We start from the raw sequence: 18,547 nt of genomic DNA, 5'->3' as shown, positions 1-18,547 counted from the left end.
CGAAGGGCTGAGGAAATCTTTTTTGTTAGCCAAGACAGCTTGGTGCTTCAGCTTAATTTTCGTTGCGTAATTTTAAATACAGATCATGCCAACAGTGCTGCAATTAATGGATAGCCTAAAGACTTATTATTTCAAACTAATTGATATGTAAGAAAGTTTAAATAACATAAGTGGTAAGAATTTTTTAGGAAGAACTTCTGTGAGTAACTCAGAATAATCTTTTTACTGTTATTTAGAGTAGCAGATGACTTCATTATTCACTCACCATCACTAAATCTAATGTCTGTCTGTATTTCTCTAATACTAGGTAGATTTCCACGAGATGTGGAAAAGATGACATTTTATAGTCACTGTTCTAAAAGGTGTTTTTGTGAGTTAATAATGCCATTCATTTCTGATTCTTGTCTACTATCTTTTGAAATAAGTGCTCCCTAAGTTGCATATGAATTTCTGTTATCCTCAACAGAGATGTGTACTCTACGCATTTTTAAAATAGGGCTCTAAAGCAAGAAACACATGATTTAAAGTACTCTTTTGCTTCTTCAAATCACTTGATCACTTATGAAAGGCCTTTATTTTTCTAGTGATCATTAAACTTATCTTCAGCTAGATTGTGATCAGAATTGGCATCAGAGAATACACTGTAAAGCTCTAAGACCTCTCAAGAACTTTTTAATGGTTTTGGAAGAAGTCAAGTACCAAAATAATAATAAAACACTGATGGAGTATTAAAAAGATAAGTTGTTGTAATGGAAAAAGGCTTTGTTCTACTGCTAGTGGCTTTTTTCTTAAACAAGGTTTTGTATGGTGCAAATCCTCTCCAAGAGAGAAGCTACCAATAGTGATACACATAAATGAAATCAGATTCAAAACAAAGTGGAGCTCTGGGGGGATCACGTCAGGAATCTTGATGGCATGCCTCTCAGTGGAAAAAAAAGCAAAGGGCTTTAGTGAAGTTCCATGAGATTCATCTCAGTTCAGGCTTGACCCTCGGGTGAACTGAACTTTGGTGAACTGTATTAACTGCGGGAGGAGAGAGGCCAGGGACCGGATCCAGCTCACAGTGATGTCAGTGAAAAGCTCGCGGTTCCTGTAGTAAACTTGAGGTGTGGGGGAGGCACCAGAGGAACTTCTCAGGAAGTTCAAAGTTGTGTCCCTTATCCTCCTGTCTCTGCTGCCTTCTAAGGAATTAGCTTCCTCATGGAGCTCAGGTGCTGGACAGAAACCCAGATGGGGTTGTGCACAGAGAGAGCAAGGTCTGGACACGGGAAAGACATCTGCCCTTCTCCGAGGGAGTTGTTATCTCTTGTCTGTTGGAGCAGGCTTGGATTTTAAGCAGCAACCTGGTCCTTTTTTCCACACTCCTTCACGCTTTGCAGTTTGCTTAAACTGAAAAAGGGAGTGATTTTCAGGTGAAAACCCTGAGCCCCTGAAACACAACTTTTGCAGCCCTCCTTTGTGAGGCAGATTACGATTACCCCCAGGTCTCTGCTGGGTCAGAAGCAAGTATTTTGTGCCCTTTTGTGACAGCAGTCCCTTCACTTGCTCTGATCTGTTTGCATTTGTACTGGTGTGGTTGTGGATCCAAACTGTAGATCCAAACCCCTTTAAAGCCAATCAGTGTCCTGTAGACTGGAGTGAACGTTGGGTGTGTGCTTTACCAGGCAGGAGTTCAAACTGCTCTTTGCAGCAGTGGGATGGGCTTTGTCCTGTTGATCTGGTTTGATGAAATTACCTTATATGTCAATTTTTTGCACTGGGGGATGCTTGCTGAGCATCACCGAAATAAAGTTTTCTTGCATGGGTCATTTAAACTTGATGGGTAATTAGAGAGTTGCCTAAGTTTGCAGTCAGCGTTAATATGAACTTGGGAGAAAATGTTTAAATGAAAAACAACTGAACTGAAATATTAATCCCTAGAACTTAATCATGAGGATGGCTCAGTCAACCTTCTATTGCTTAGTACTGCTTAATCCAGTAACAGCAGTACAGACAGCAGGAGGAGGGTTTTTTCCTTTAAAACTCATTGTAGTATCAGGAAGTAAAAACCTTCAGGCTATTTTTAATTAAGCTGAACCATTGGGCAGTGTTGCTCTTACATTAAGCTCTAACGTTTTTAATAGTTGCAGTTAAAATTCTACACTAATTTTGCCTCTCAAGTTAAAAAAAAAAAAGTGTGTTGTGTAATACAGCATGAAACGATGAGAAGTGTGGATATGTGGATGAATTCATGGTGGAAGTAGAGGGATGTGAAGATAATCACAGGATATAAACACAGAGCAGCCATAAACTTACCAGGCTCAGTCCCCAGTAGCAATGATCCATGTCCATTTGATGGCCATTAGATAATAATGAACATAGCCGTCAGCACATAAGTTTGAACCAGGTCCCAGCTTTTTGTCATTGTTAAACCCAACCTCAAAACTTCCCTGGCACTTGGAAGTACAAAGGCCAAAATACTGAGCCATCACCTCTGGAAGATGGGAAATGAGGAACAGCGGCTCTGTCTCCACTGTTAAACTTCTGCCAGGTTCTGAATGGATTCTTTTTCAGTAGCCTGTTATGTTAAAAAAATAATGGGTCTGTCACTAAATAGGCTCATTATTTGGGGACAGTCAGTGCACAAGTCTCTGCTAATAGTAAAGAGGAAGCCTGATTCATGTTGTTGATGAGTTAGGAAATATTTTGGAATAGCCTTCGCTGTTACAAGGGATTATAGAGCTGCAACTACTTGAAAAGATTTTCAAAGAAACTTCAAAGGCTTTGATCTTTATTCAGAGTGGGCTTGCTTGCTAGTCTAAAACATTCATTTTTAACAAGATATTAGGAGAAGGACTGACTGCTCAGTAATTTTCCAAGCAGACTTTTCAGTAGGACTCCGTCCTGCTGAGTCTCCGGCGTGGAGAGCTACAGTCAGAGCAAGGTAAACTTCAAAGTGCGGCAGAGGCTTTATCAGTGTGATTTTTTCTGAGCTAATGATGGCTTGCTTCTCAACTTCCATGCAGCTCCCTGACAATTATCGGTGACATGGAGATCGTAGTGAGTGTGTACATTAAGAAAGGCGCTCTCTCAAGATGCACAGCCCTCAGTGTGTGTTTGCAGCTCTTACTACTCAAAACAGGCTCGAGAGTCGGGGCAGAGCAGGGTATGACAGTGAAAGGAGGTGCCAGACTTAATCACAGGGTGAGCTATTCTTTTTGCTTTGAGGAGCACAGTGATGCCACTGGAGAGAGGCAGAGCAACAGATTATTTACTTCCTTTTCACTGGGGAGAAATCTCTGTGCTCGGAGGGAATTTTCTGTGATGCTGATGGGGCCTGTTAGAGATGTCCTGCCAAGAGTCAGACACAGGCAACGCTGTAATTACCTATTAGCAAGGTGGATATGAGAGGCTGGCAAGTGCTTTGTTAAACTGAATCCAGAGTTCAATTTGGGTGAGGCCCAAAAGCTGTGCTGTGGCTCCCACCACCTTTTTTTCGGATCTGTACTTCATGGGCTCCCGAGCCCTCACACAGGAGGCCTTGAGCGCCTGAAACTTTCTTTTCTTGTCTCTCCTCCTTTAAAATTGCCAGAATCTCTCACTTTGCAGGGCAACACCACTTTCAGGCAAAACACAATAAATACTAAGTGGCCCTGCTGATTCCATGGCCCATTCCTGCTCTGCTGCCTTGGTGCTGGCTCAGTCCCGCGTTCTCTGGTCCATCCGGGGTTTGGAATATTTTTGGAATATATTGTTGCTGTTGTAACCTCAAGATGTCATTTTAAATGAGTTTCCAAGGGACTGTCATGACCCCTTGAGATGAGAATTACAATGCTGCTGCTCTTGGAAGGCCTGTGCTGTTGGACAGTCAGCTGCCTGTTTACAGGCTGCCTTGGAGGCATCATGGAAGTGAAAAAACATCATTTATTAGAAGGTAATGGCTGCACTGACTTTTTTTGTTGTTTGTTTGTTTTGCAGTATCCAAAATACGGACAGCACTTTTAAAAAGGACCAGCTAAGAAGCTCTCTTTGAGCTCTGTCACTCAAATTATTTACCCTGGATCCACCCCAATAAACTAAGGGCAGTATCTGCTGACAGATGAGACTTCAGGGGAGTTTCTCTGGGTTTATTGCATTGAAACTGAGCAGATTCTCCTTTGCTTACAGTGAAGACAGCTTACTTTAGTGATGATGGATAAGAACAGAATCTCAGAATCTACCCTTAAAATGCTTATAGAAAGGGGATTTTTTTCCTGTTCATTCCAGCTCAAATTCTTTTATTCATATGCATCATGAGGTGCACAGGTCATGCTTTTATGGAGTTGTCTAAGAGCCACTTGACAACTTAAGAAAGCATTTTATCCACAAAAGCAAATTGTTACATGAAATAATCATCAGAAAGAGGAGTAATTCCAAGTATGCAGCATGAGAATAAACTGCAGCACTTTTGAAGAAACAGGAAACAAGTTACTGTGAAGAAAACCCTCCCACAGAATTCAGTTCAAGCTCTCTCTTTAAATAATTTCTTTAAAGAAAATGCAAGAGAACTGAAATTATTGCTAATAATACAATTGCCAGTAGGAAAAGATCACCAATTTAGGCTTTTGCTGTAAGGTCCTTCTCTAACCAAGAAGGTTTCAGCGGAGATAGTGCACAGCAGAGATGTTGTGTGTCTAATGTGTGTATAACCTGGGCAGCACTGATGGCCAATCTCACCACCCAAACATTTCTTTTTAATCAGTTGTTGGAGCAAGTGTTGGCTTATTCCGCAGAAGGCAGATATGAGTTGCCTCATAAATGTTAAAATCCAGGCGCCCAGGTCCCAGGTTTCCACGCAGTCCCGTTGGTTTAATTGAGGTTGCAGTTAATAAAGGCGGAGACACGGATTGATGGAGGCCCCAAGGTTACAGTCTAGTGCCTTGAGACAGCAGATATTAAAGGGACTCATTTATGTGGGGACTTGTTGTACCCTGGGGGAGGCAGAGCAAATCACCTTTGCTTCAATAGGAAGAGACACTGAGCTGAAACGTGGCAGATAAGGGAGGCGGTGGGAGGGGAAGTGTCTGCACGAGGGGAGGTAACGCGGGATGTGTAACCCACGCCGCCGCTTGGGATGCGCTTCAGGTGATTGCTGCTGATGTTTTTCAAGGACAGTGTCTGGGCATGGGAAGGCAGAGAGGCATTAGTGGAGCAAAACTAGAGCTGAGCCAGCGGCCCTGCCCTCAGGAAAACAGCATGGAGACTTTGTGGGGTGGCGAGATCGGCCTGATGACCTCGTGTGAAAGACATGGGGAGCATCACCTTCAGGCAGGGAGGCAAAGAAGGAGTCTGGGAATTGGTGTGCCTGGTGTCTCTCATGGTCTGGAAAGTAGATATTGTTTGAAACTGCAGAGATGTCCTTGTCTGAGGACAGGAGTCATTAACAGGAGCTTTCCAGTCAGCATGAAGACATTTACCTGTTGTTTACTTGGTGCAGTTTTGTTCCTCGTGCCACCTCAGATACCAAGTGCCCTCAGGCTCCTTGTAATGATTCCTCACTCCCACATCTTCTGAGAGAAAACCTTGTCTACCTGAATAGCTTCATCTCAGGGTTAGCAATGCTGTCCTTAAACAGTATTAAGCCCAGATGTTAACATTCTTGGCACGTCCCTTTATGCGCTTCCTTGATGTCACGGGGAGAAAAAAGGGAGCATTTTAGGTGCCCTCTGCACATGCAGAGTTAACTCCTTTCCCAGGCCTGGGCAAAGAGCTTCCCGAGAACCTGCTGATCCCAGCTGCTGTCTTAGGGCCCTTCTGACAGAGGGCAGAGAGGTCTCCAGCCGAGTGCTGCAGAGGGACAGTGGCCTTGAGGCATAAGGACATCTGAGCAGTGCTTACTCCTTTGCCTTCCCAGCAGAAATCTGCTTAGTGGGGGGAGTAACATGGTCCTTAATAAGGAACTCCTACTGTTTCCAATTAAACAAAAATTGCTGCCTATAAATCACTTGATCCCTGAGCTCTGTTCCTCAATTTCACTCTCCCTGTTACTGAGCCTCCATCTGCTTTTAACAGTTCTTGCTACTCATATGTCTTTTAATGCTGTATCTCTCCAGAATGGCTTTCTAATTAAGTAAGCTCTGAAAATGAAAAGCAGAGGAACAGCAGCCTTCTTGCTCTCTGTACCCTTAATCTGGGAGTCCTCTATGTGCTATTTTGGAAGCTAAATTGAGGTCGCTGACATTATGCATATTTGTTGTCTGATGCAGGCTTAAAAGCCCCAAATCCTCTATTTAAAATTATCTTTAGGCACACGGGTCAAATATTTGCAGGAAGAAAAATAAGTATTTGTAGCTTTAGCAGATTTAGAGAAGGAGGGAGGGAGAGAGAAAGGGGCCTCAGTCCCAACCCAGTGTCGCTGTTGCAATCTGGTTTCACTGACCACTGAAAATATCAGTGTCGCTGGTGTTAACAAAATAAACATTTCCAATGGCCTGTGATAAGGAAAGCGGGAGCTTTGCTGAACAGAAATTCCCTGGAGAGGTTGCAGCCCTCCTTTGGTTACAAATGGTGCAGTGACCAGTTGCTGCCTCTTGTCAAAATACATTCTGCTGAAATTGCACAGAAGAAATGAATGCTGTTGAGCTTCTCATCAGTGAAACAAAAAGGACAGACACTGTCCATGTGGAATTAAATAATATCCTGCGTGTGGGCAGTGCCACGGTAATTACGGATACTAATGAGTATCCCATTTCAACTGGTCAGTAAATACAACAATCAGATACCAAAAGCGTAATTTTTTAATATATCTGCCTTAAGGAGAAATAACACAATTTTTAAATGCCTCACATTTGAAATCTGAACTCAAAAATTGTGAAAAAAACCTTGAGAATAAAGAGTTTAGTGTTGGAAATGTCAACATTGTTGGAGATACTGAACTATTTAGTCCTCGGAGTCTATTTTTACCTAAATTGTTGAGCCAGGATATTTGAATAATTTTCCATTCATAATTCACTGCATCATTCAGGGAAAGAAAGTCACTAGGCAAACTAAATAAGATAAATTTAAAAGGAGATATAACAGAAACACTAAACTCAAAAAGCTGCCCTTAGAGAAAAATTCCCAGCGGAACGGAAAAACCTGGGACTTAAAAAAAGTGAGTTATTTGGAGTCATGTCACATCTTTACAGTGGAAGAACGTCATCAAAACAAATATGGCCAAAATTAATGTTTTTGTTTCAACAAAATTGTGTTTTGGTGGGGTTTTTTTCACCAAAATATGTAATTGGTTGTATTTCATACATAACTTTCTCAAAACGTTTTTGGCTGAAGATTAATTCTTGCAATGCCTTCTAAGTAGTGCCCTTACGTTATTTTTGAGTTGCAAATATATTTTTAAAAACCCGTGTGAGCTGCGGGTGGAAGCGGGTTGGTTTTGCATCAGACGTTACAGCAGGAGAAGGATGCTGCGAGGTCACAGGCCAAGCCTGCGGTGTCCCAAGCCGTGCGGGGACGGAAGGGTTTGGAAAGCCCTTGCGTTGGTGGCTTCCGAAGGGCCGCTCTCAGGGTACGAGGGGAAGGAGCAGCAACGTTCACATCCAGGACTTCAAAGGTGTTGCAGGAAGGGAGATGGGCTGGACGTGTTTCCCCTCGGTTTCCTTTTCCCCTGGGCTGCCGGAGCGCAGGGAGGGGGTGAGGTGGGCCAGCTGCGTCCACCTCCTGTCTCCAAGCCCTCCTGGCCACTTGTGCTGGCAGCACAGCGCGTTTCCCACGTGACCGCTTTGTTTTGGTTCTTGGTAGAAGCAGGAGTTCGTTAGATCACTTTGCAAACATGCAAGAGTCTACAGGGGCTTGGTCAGGAGCGTCTAAACCCACAACCTCTGCTTCTGTAATCCTTTCTTGATCACGGTCACTGCTTTTAATGCTGTTCGTGCTGTTCTTTTGGGAGTTCTAATAGTAACAGCTAGGTATAAATACAAATGTTAATAGTTTTAATAATACCATCTGTTTCCTTTGCTGAGTGTGTTTCCCTTGCTTTAGGCTGAACAGCCATAATCGTTGTCCCCTCCCACGTTCCAAGGAAGGGCTGCAAGGCCTTTCCCTGACCGATGACCTTTTTGGAAAGCGATTGTAGCTGAGGATGCCAAAGAGCCCTTTGAACTGGGAGGGAACGTGAGCTGGGCAGCTGGCTGGCCACCAGGAGCTCTTACAGCTCACCTGTGAAGCCCTGCTCGTGTCCTGTCCCTCGGCTCAGGGCTGTGGTGGTTGGACTCAAGGTGCGGATGGTGCTGTTTGTCCAGGGCAGTTTTCGTGCAAAGCTGAGGTGAGCATCAGCTGGCATTTTTTAACTTGCACCGTTGGGTAAAAAAAGAAGAGGTAGGAGATGGAAGCACACATTCAAGTGCTTCTGGCCACAGCCATCAAGAGTGACTCACATGTTCATCTCCTGTCCCCAAGGACCCCATTGCAAACACCTAATGACAGCTCTGAATTTTAAAGTTGTAACTCACTGCCTGTCAGTAAAGCACGTGGGAGTGAGATCTACCTGAACCAAAAATAGCGTCCAACTGTGGGACACTAAAGCTACATGGGGGTGACGTTCGTGTTGTTTTTGTTGTGGGTTAAGGAGAGGACAGAGGATCTATGAGAGGGCAGGTAGTGAGGTAGCAGAAGGAAGAAGTTACATGTTAATGAGGACAGTGGTCCAGATAATGATCTACCCATCTAATCATCGGTCTCATTCCCCTCCCTTGTCTGACTCCAAAATCCTGACAGCAAGTGTAGGTCACCTTGTTTAGTAGCTAGAGAGAAGAGAAATTGGGGTAGGTGGACTTGTGGTGGGACGCAACCCGAGGAGACAGCAAACTGAGTGGGAGGGCCACCCTGGGGTGGAGTCTGGTGAGGTGCTGGTTGAGCAGAGAGGTTTTTACTCCTACAGGAATGTGGCACCTTGTCTTGCCATCAGCCAGCCAAATGAGACACGTGTGTGGCTACTGCTGCTGCTGGGAGGGCAGCTCTCCCTTCATTGCCATGAACACTAATGTCCCTGTAAAGGTACAGAATAAATAGAAGGACACCAAGGCTTTTCAAAGAAAAACAGCTGGATTTCTTTAGGCCAGCTGGTTTTAAGCAGGCAACCTGTTTCTTTGACCTTGTGTGGTAGCTCAGGGAATGGATGGGATCTGAGGGGCTTGGTCAGACTCTGAGCAAGGGGAAGAACTGACAGAGCCTTTGGAGCCAAAAAGAAAACTGATTTTTACTGATGCAGTTTTAATCAACCCTCCTTGTCTGCTGTCTGCTCCTTCTCAACTAATGTCAGCCTTCTCATGATTAGATATCTATATAGACTGTCTCTGGAGACAGAGAGGTAGCTCCAGATTGATGTCATTTCTATTAAACACTCGACTTAGGGGGGATTAGCCACTGGAGGCGCTTTAGGAGAATATTAGACACAATTGTTATCTAACAACATGCGCATGGTTGCACTGGGTTCAGATAACGTTCAGCTTCTGAGGGATTTCAAGTATTTCTTTTGCTTTTAAACCTAATTAAGCAAATTGAGGTTCTGAAGGAAGTTGAGAGCCAGGAGACTTTTCCCTGACTTACGATACTGCATACCTTCTTCTATACCTGAGGTGCCCAAAACTCACAAATGCCATGTACGACAATGAGGTGGGGGAAATGCAGCAGCTCATCTCTGCCTTGGGCACCCCTGTGTTTTCAGCAGCGCGGGTATTTAGCCATGAACTGTAACCCCAAGCACAGCTTCCATGAAGGAAGACCTTTAGCCTAGAGTTTAATCTTTGGTTTCGCAGTTGTGACCTACATGAGTGCCGTGCTGCCGACACTCCAGCAGCCAGTGTGGATGTGGTCTCTCGGGGGCTGAGGAGCTCCCTGGGCAGCAGGAGTGGAGTCCTGGGGCTGTGGTGAGCAGGGCAGAGAGGGAGGATCAGCATCATTTTTCAGTTTTCTCCACCAGCCACCCTATGGCACTATTCGTCTGCTGGTGCCTGTACTTGTGGAAGTGTTTGCAAAATGGAGACAAAAGGAGGATCCCTTCAGAAAATTTGAATCTAGACATGAAGCCAGAAAACAAAGGGGTTCAGGAAAAGAAGAAGGGTGTTATGATAACGGTTAACTACCACAGTGACAACTATATCTTTCTAATTGATAGAAATACATGTTTTAGAGGCAGGGTGTGTTTTAACCGGACCGTTGGTGCCTCAGACTGGGTTTTTATCCTAGGTGGAAATCCGAAGCCAGGACATCAGGAAAGTTGCCAGAAAGAAGACAGGAAAAGAGCTTTAGCAGGGAAACCAAAAGGAAAAAGAACAGATCTTAGATCTTGGGGAAGAAAAGCTGCAGAATTTGTCTAATTAAGGAATGTAGAACTAGACCGGGTGAGCTAAGGACATTGATTTGCACATCAGGAGAAAAGAGAAGAGGCCTCACAAAAATAAAGTCAGAGATGCAGGATGAAAACCAGGACAGAAGCATGGGGAATGGGATTGGAAGGGCTCAGAGGGAGGGGTAGCGATAGAGTCACATGGTGTGCGTGGACAGGTCAAGGATGGTAAGACTAGGATAGGCCATAATGTTCAAGTGAAAATTTGCATTGCCTGTTGGGAGCTCTTGCAGTGGGGTGAAGGAGAACTGGAACTGCACAGGATAGACTCAGGCCTAGAGCTGAAGGATCAGAATTCCTAGCACCTTTATCCTGGAAATCCTGGGAAAATACATAGCTGAAAACACAATTGCCTAAGAAACTATTGCAAAACTGCTGCAGCTACAGTTAGCAGAACCTGACTCGCTCTTTTTTAAGAAGGTGGGTAGATGGATGGATGGATGGACGGACAGATGGAGCGGGTCTGGCTTTGGAACTCACCCCTTTTGCTTCCTGCTGTGCTCATGCTGGTCATGATGAAAAAATTGGCTTTGTCTTCAGTTGAAACTTTGATACACATTAATGTTTTTTAAATAATGGATCATGCAGATCCTAATATGGTCACTAAAAACAAAGGCTGTACTAATAAATACTGGGAAAGGACCCACTGCTTCCTGAAGACCGATAGCCAGATTTCTTTCTGCATGCCTTTTGCATCCTGTTGATGATATGACACTTTTTCCCCAGTAATGTCCAAGACACATTCTGCATTAATCCGATAATGTAACTTTCCATGATCTAGCCCTAAGAAATGTGATTTAACTTGTTTTCCCTCCCTCTCTGACTCCTTTGACAACCAACTTTTTCCTAATGGTTTCTCCAACCCAAGAAATCTGGCAAAAGCTGTTTTATTGTTCTGAGAGCAACGTTTGTGCTATGTTTGGTGTGTGATTAACTACCTGAAGCTCAAAGAAGGCCTTGCTCTTTCAAAGGCTTATCCGTGATCCATACTGCACCTGAATGGGTTCTTGTCAAAGCCAGTGAGAGTATGGACACCAGTACGGTTAAATGCACATGTATTTGAAGGATTTGGGTACCCAAGGACGGTAACCCAAAACCAGCCCTATGACTGCACGTTCCTCCAGCTTTGCAATGACTGCATGGAAATTAATAGGCACTTTGGATGCGTGGTGCTAATACGGGAAAAGAAGGGAATACGTTCCTGAGTTGTGCAGAAATGCCTTGTTAATTCCCCTCCTGCCTGGTGTGGTACTTTCCCCATCCTGTAGCATTGGTCATATCAGATACACCTGAAGACAGCTTGTCTCTTTTATTGTAGTTGCAGGTGGAACTTGATCAGGAATATCAAGACAAATTCAAAAGACTGCCTTTGGAAATTCTGGAGTTCGTACAGGAAGCCATGAAAGGGAAAATCAATGAAGATGGAGACCACAGTTCTGCCCCCTCTTCCCTGGCATCTGACAGTGGAAAATCAAATCATAAAACTCCACAAAGTGAAGAGGAATTGGAAGAAGATAATCAAGAAAAAGTGTTTGATACTACTTTTTAACTGCCCAAGAAACAATCAGTGCGCCGGGGCGCACCATTCCCAACCGCCCGTCTCCGCTCTCCCGGGGTGAGCTGCCGCCGGAGCACTTTGGGAGGCAGGAGGAATCTGCATTCAAGTGCACATTTCCCCAAAGGAACATTTTATAAAAAGTATTCTGCAAAGGTCTTCATTCTCATTCTTCTTCTGATTATTATTCTAAAGCTTAGTGCAGTTGTAGTGGGAAAATTAATATGTTAACTTCCCTCTTCTCTTTATTTTTCTTTTTTCTTTTCTTTTTCTTTTTTTTTTTTTTGGCCAATTTACAATGGGTAATTTTCTGGCCACGTTCACTGTTAAGAATGTTTAATGAAGACCAGTGTATTGTACGGAGACAAATGTGTGCAGATTTCCTTTTGGAGTGCTAGTGCAAAGTGCTCCAAACTCTTAGAGATCCTGGCGAATATTACAACAGTACTTAATCATTATTTGTTTCCTTCTTTATAACTGCACCTTGACAGCTGTACCATCCTTTTACATTTGCACTGAAACATTGGATCCTTTTTAGCTCTGCAAGCACTGGTGGCTTGCTGTCTTGATATTATGTTTATCCCATGGAGAGACATATATTTGCTGCTGAAAATTCTTGGAACTGTGGGGACGAGAGGAAAACTGAGAGAAGAACCCGCGTGGAGATTGTCGGTGTCTGTATCCGTCTGTGTTTGTTACACCGTGTGAGTGCATATATGTTTGTATATATATATATATAGCTATATGTGCACACACATCTGTCTATCTACACACACAGCATGTTGCTATTTGAAGTTGATGTGGTCTCTTGGCCAAATGAAATGTTTCAGGGATCCGTGAGTAGGGAGAATCTTTCTGAGAGCTAACATCTGGGTTATACTGCTGTAGAATAATCATGGAATCATAGAATTCTTTTTGTGGTGTTAGTGTTGTAAATCAAAGTAGTTTTAGAGTATAAATTTGATATATATTTTGCAGACTCGAAAGTATTGATTTTAAGTATCATATTTTAAGCTTACTGAATTTGATAGGGTGATAAAATGTTTAGGACTACAGTATTTGAAATCTAACAGAATCTTCCATTATTTTTAAGACTGAGGCTCAGTTTTACTAAGGTCTAAAATTTAAAAGCAAAGTATAAAAACCTGACCACTGTTATTTAAAATTGTATATTAATCTGTTTAACTGACTTGTTAAAATAAGAACAATCAGAGTTAGCGTACTGTATGATAATGCATGAGAGAAGTAACAGCACATTCTGAGAAATTCCTATCGGACGACAGAGAGACGTTGTGAAAGTCAGGATATTTGAAAAGGTGAAGAAACGCTGTTCTCTGGATTCCCATCCTAACAGAAATCAGAATACCCAAACACCTCAGACAGACTGGGATTCGTACCCCGGCCAGCGCGATCCTTCCCTCCGTGGCGGAGGTGCCGTGAGGCAAAGGAGGAACCAGCTCAGAAGCCCCAGACTGGCCTTGAGACACTTGATCCTGCAAATTTGTGTTTTCCTGCAGCACTGGGCTCAGGAGCTGGGCTGGGAATTACATTCACATTCACATTTGCAAGATCAGGGCCTTACTTAGGATTAAACAGCAATCGGAGAAAGCGATCGATTCATAGGGAGGCATTTTAACACATCGTAACAGTTAAGTTACCTTACTTCCATTCCCTCAGGATTTTAGTACTTAAAGTAACTTATTTTATTTAAATTTAAGCAATAAAATACAAATCAAGCTTAAGTTTTCAGTTAAATAATGGTGTGTGTATATATATAAGTTCAAATCTTGGAAAACAAGCAGTATTTTGATGTTTCCTTTTTAAACTTAGAGCAGAAAGAAAGAAAAATTGCACATTGTTTGGAGATCATATTTTGAATTAAACTGTCCTGGTTTATGATGATGAAATCAGCGCACATGAAATTCAAAAATCTGACTTTCATCTTAACGCTGGGAAAGGTGACTCCTCTGCTAATCCTAGTTTTGCACTTTGAAATCGATCTTAAATCACTCATTGAAAATGTCAAGTCGAGATATAATGCTGCATTTTATAAAGTTAAAATGACGTATTGTCTAAATTATTACAAGAATAAACTGATAGCAGTGTTCATACTAAAACTGAAACTATTGCATTATAGAAACCGTTGTACAGCGCAGGCTTTTTGGGAAAATCCTGGCTCCTCTGAATCTGTGACATTCCGGGGGACTTCAGGGGAGCCGGGACTTCGCCACAGTCTTCAAAGAAACTCGGGCAAATACCAATCAACCTTTTGTTTATATTTAACAAGAAATAAATAGACTGGTTGGGTTAAATATACTATCAGCTGTAGTCATTTTACAGTATGTTTGTATTTGACCATTTCCTGTACTCACGTTTTTTTATATCTGTACAGTGCCACTTTCTGCAGGTGTAAGGTAGTGTGGAATCCCGTACATCTTGCATCCTTCAAACTATTTCAGTGAAACCGATATCATTTAATATTGATATTACTTGAACTAGAGTAAGATAATGAAAAAAAGGGTCTTTATGATGTGCAAGTCTTGTGCCTTTTATGTATTTGCCTTGTTCCGTGTTGAATGTGTGGAAATGCTGTATCGTGGACTTTCTGCTGTATAGAATAGAGCTGTCTATATTAAATTAGGTCGTGCACTTCAGATATCTTTACACTACTGAAAATAGCTTGGTTTTGGCAGTATAAACAGAATTTTAAAAATTCTAATGAAGGCCAGACATTTTAGACTTAACATGTTCATAATTATGTTAATTAATGCTCATGTATTAGCTAAACATTCACTGACAGATAACTAAAGGGACATCATTGCTTGCCTTTCTTTGAAATCAGTGTTGCTCTTGTACATTGTATTAATAGCGTCTGTGATTGATTAGTCCTTGATGATTTGCTTTCAGAGTAGGATGAAATATTCCAGTTAACATGTACATATTTTTTCGGTTCCTCGATCTATGATTGTTTCAGAGGCATAATTCACATTTTTGTAAAAATTCTATGCAATTTTGTGGCATGATGTTTCTTCCACTTGTAATTTTATGTGCTTACATTACAGATCCAAAGGACAAATAAAAATTTCTTAACACAAGCCCGGTTCTCTCTGTTGGTTGACTCAGGAGACCTTACCCTGACCCCTTTGCTGACGGGAGGGGCAGTGCCAGGAGAAGGCAGGGAGATTTCCCTGCAGGCTTTTGTGTTCACACCAAGAACAAGAGATTGCACATGCCTGTGCTTCCAGCCCCTGTCCCTCCCAGCACAATGTGCATTTGCTGCTGCTCTGAAACAATGGGAAACAAAAAGCAGTGTGCAGGGAGCTAATGAACTGGTAAGAAAACGTGTTGGTTTACAGGAAGGCTTTTGCAGAAGAGCTGCGACGTGATTTCCAGCCGTACCAATAAACTGCCTCTACAAATTACAGCACCTCTATTTCTGTTCCACTGCCCCAGCTGTTTCACTAATCATCTATTCAATTATATATGTGCTGTGAAATGTACCTTTGCAGGGCCTTCCACTGAGAGCGTTGAAAAATAAATCTATTCCTTTGGCTTCTGACTTCCCTTCCCCTATTTAATTTACAATGTACAAAATTATCTCTGGGAGAAGAGATAAGCAGGTATATTAATCCAGTGTACTGAGGGATATATACCTTTTCAAATAAATAGTCTCTGAGGCAGCTGGAGTGAAATCACTCAGGAAAAGGGAAGCGGGTTCTGGCACGTGGGATGGACACGGCACGGGATGAGGCCGGGCAAGGAAGGGAGGAACAGAGATGAAAGCAGAGCCATGAGCCTGACAGACAGGAATAAGACTGGGATGGAAATGGGGACGTGAGGGGGAATCAAAAGAAAATTAATACATTTCCATCCCCAAAGAGGAGCAGTGGGGTGTGAAATCAAGAGCGGGGTTTGTGGAGGTCCCCTTAGCCAGACCCACCGTGAAGTGACACAGGTGAGAGGAGGCAAAGGGAACCACAGGGCAGGAGGGCAGCCTGGCACCAAGAAATTTGGGGATAAGGCGGAGGTGGTGATGGTGAGGGCAGAGGGAAACGCCAGGAGGCCATGGGAAGGATTGGGAAACAACCCTTGGCTCCTGTAGGGCTCGGTGAGGCAGGATTCTCACAGCCTGCTGAGCAGGTGACCCTGGTGCTTTGTACTTGGGCCACAGGAGACTGACTTGGCTGCTGGGGGGAGAGAGGAGCAGGTTGGGATGTGTGGAAAAGGCCAAGCACAGGGAGGTTGGTGTTGCAGAGGCCAGGCAGTGGGACCTGAGCTGCTTTGAGAAGCCCAGTGGGTTGTTGAGCTTCAGGTGGGTTCTGCAAATGCTCCTGGTGACGGCCAGAAGAAAAGCAGTCCCGCCACAGCAGCTTCCTGAGCCTTACACTGTTTGCTTCACTGCAGCTTCCAGGGGAGGGCTGGAGAGTACCTGGATCCAGCTGAGATGTTGGGATGAGTACTGAGGAATGCTGCTGAGGGGGGCAGAAAGAGTTTGGAGTGGATGAGCAGGCCCCCTAAAACCTGGCATGCACTTGAGCCCAAGGAAATAAATTTGAGGTAAGTGGCTGTGCATTTGAAAGATGTGAATGGGGGTTTAAACCCCCAAGGACTATGTCATACCCTGGGATTTTGGGAGAGCTCTGTGTGCAGGGGCTGCACATCAAATCTGCCAGCCTAAGCTCACACAGAGCTCTTGTGCCTTCCTGCCCTTACTCTTTTCTTTGGGGGCTCAGTAGGAGAAGGAAGAGCTGCTCAGCAAAAGGGCCAAAATGGGAAATCAAAGCCACATTCAAAAAGCACTGGCTGATGGTCACTTGTGATGCCAACTGCAATAAGGAATTCCGGGCTTAAAAATGTTCCTCTAGAGAGAAGGCATCTGCTGGACAGACAGCTGGAAAGGCTTGGGGCTTGTGTTGCTTTCCCAAGTGTTGTTCCATTGTACTTTTTCTTAGTAGGAGGGTTTAGAGGCTCAGTTTACAGGTTCCTCAGGATCAGTATCACGGGGGTAGCATGATCAAAAGGAGCATCTGAGGGAAAAAAACCTGAAGAAATGAGAAATCCAAGTGTTCAGCCTGCAGACAGTAAAGAAGAAAACACTGGAGGTGATCTATTAACTACTGTGTAATTCATATGATTTTATAAGGCTTTTTTGGGTTTTTGAAACGGTGGGCTGCAAAACATGGTGGGAAAACTGTGGTAAGAGGTGCTAATCCTTATGGCTGGATTCCCCTCCAGGTGGAAGGGCTTTAAGTAGCACTGGGGAAGCCAAGCTCTAATTCAGAACAAATTGAAGCCAACCTGATGAATGTGAAGAGAAGAAATGTAAAGCTTGCTGCTGCATCAATGGGGGAAGCCTGGCTGATGAGCAGGAGACCTTGGCAACTTCCACTGCTGAGAACTGAACTTAATTAGTGTCATGAGCTGCTGGGGGATAACTGGCCTGACCAAATAGGTGATTACAGGCTGGGTGAGGGGGATCAAATAATCAGATAGCTCTAAAGAGGCGGGGAAAAAAAGGGAAAAAAAAAAAAAAAAAGCAGTAGGAGCTGGTGTGAATCAAACTTTGCTCTGTTGTTGGGAAAGATGAAATTTGGCTGGCAAGAGTTGCTGTGCTGATCTGAGCCACAGATGGCAGGAGCTGTGAGCAGGGCAGGTGAGTTGTCTTCAGCTGGGAGAGAGCTTACAGCTGGGAAACACCTTGTCCAGGTTTTGTACCATATTTTCCAGCAAATGCAGAGAAAAACTGGCCCTGTACAGTCCCATGGCTATAGACCAATAGTTGGAAGCTGGGCTTCACAGGAAACCACCAGAGGCTGGTGGAAAGGCAAAAGACCAGCTGCCAGATGGAAGCTGGAGGCAAGAGCATTATAGACACACCAAAATCTTTGTTTTCTTTCTGCATACACATAGCAGAGATAATGGATTGTAAGCACTGAGAGGAAGGGGGGATGATGCACTGCAGGCAATGCTGCACACCAGGCATTGCACCGTGTGGTCGGAGTGGATGCAGCAGAGGGGACTGTGATGGACAGGCCAGACCAGATGATCTCACAGCATCTCCTGGCCTTAAGATCTGTTGCTCTTTCTATAATGTTCTTTTCTTTGAGGTTTGTTTTTTTTTTTCCCCCCAGGAGGGCACTTTCACATGTGATCACCCCAAGGCTGTGATTCCCCTTGGAAAAGCTTTCTAATGTCCTCTTAATTGCCGGGGTCAGTAAAGTAACCCTGCATGGTGATTCAGCCATATGGGATGGCTCCCAGACAACGAGTCACCTCTCTCCAAAGGGTGTAAATCAGTAAAATTGTGGCATCCCAGGAGCCGTCAGCAATAAATAAACTCAACCCAAGTGCTCTTGCAGCTTGCCACCAGCTGAGCGGAGCAGATGAACTCCCTGGCTGGGAGCAATGGCGAGCTGTACAGCCCGTGGTAAGATGCATGTCTGACCCATGGAGTGCAGGTTGTACAGCCCGTGGATAAGATGCATCTCTCACTCCTGGAGTGCAGGCTGTACAGCCTCGGGGATCAGCTGGAGATGGAGCTCCAGCGAGGAGGAGGCAGTGGCTGTGGCGTGCCACGGCTTCCATCCCAGAGTGCAATGACCTCAGCAGAGAGCTCAGTTTCTCGAGCTAGG

The 18,547-nt window shown here is 43.9% G+C and overlaps 1 protein-coding gene across 3 annotated transcripts in view; it reads left to right on the top strand.

Moving 5' to 3' along the window:
• Nucleotides 1–15,010, top strand: part of LOC120751182 (1-phosphatidylinositol 4,5-bisphosphate phosphodiesterase beta-1) — a 335,996-nt gene extending 320,986 nt beyond the window's left edge. Inside the window, exon 32 of one of the 3 annotated variants that reach the window (XM_040060651.1) lies at nt 11,679–15,010. In XM_040060651.1, coding sequence (XP_039916585.1) covers nt 11,679–11,909 — 231 coding nt within the window. In that variant the 3' untranslated portion in view covers nt 11,910–15,010. Of the gene's footprint in view, nt 1–3,957; nt 3,992–11,678 lie in introns of those variants that run through there. The other 2 variants (XM_040060652.2, XM_040060653.2) reach the window with 2 other exon arrangements.
• The last annotated feature ends 3,537 nt before the right edge of the window (nt 15,011–18,547 follow it).

Source organism: Hirundo rustica, chromosome 3 (genome assembly GCF_015227805.2).
Source record: "Hirundo rustica isolate bHirRus1 chromosome 3, bHirRus1.pri.v3, whole genome shotgun sequence".
Lineage (NCBI taxonomy): Eukaryota > Metazoa > Chordata > Aves > Passeriformes > Hirundinidae > Hirundo > Hirundo rustica.
Note: the sequence above shows the minus strand (reverse complement) of the source record. Positions and strands in the feature narration are given on the sequence as shown.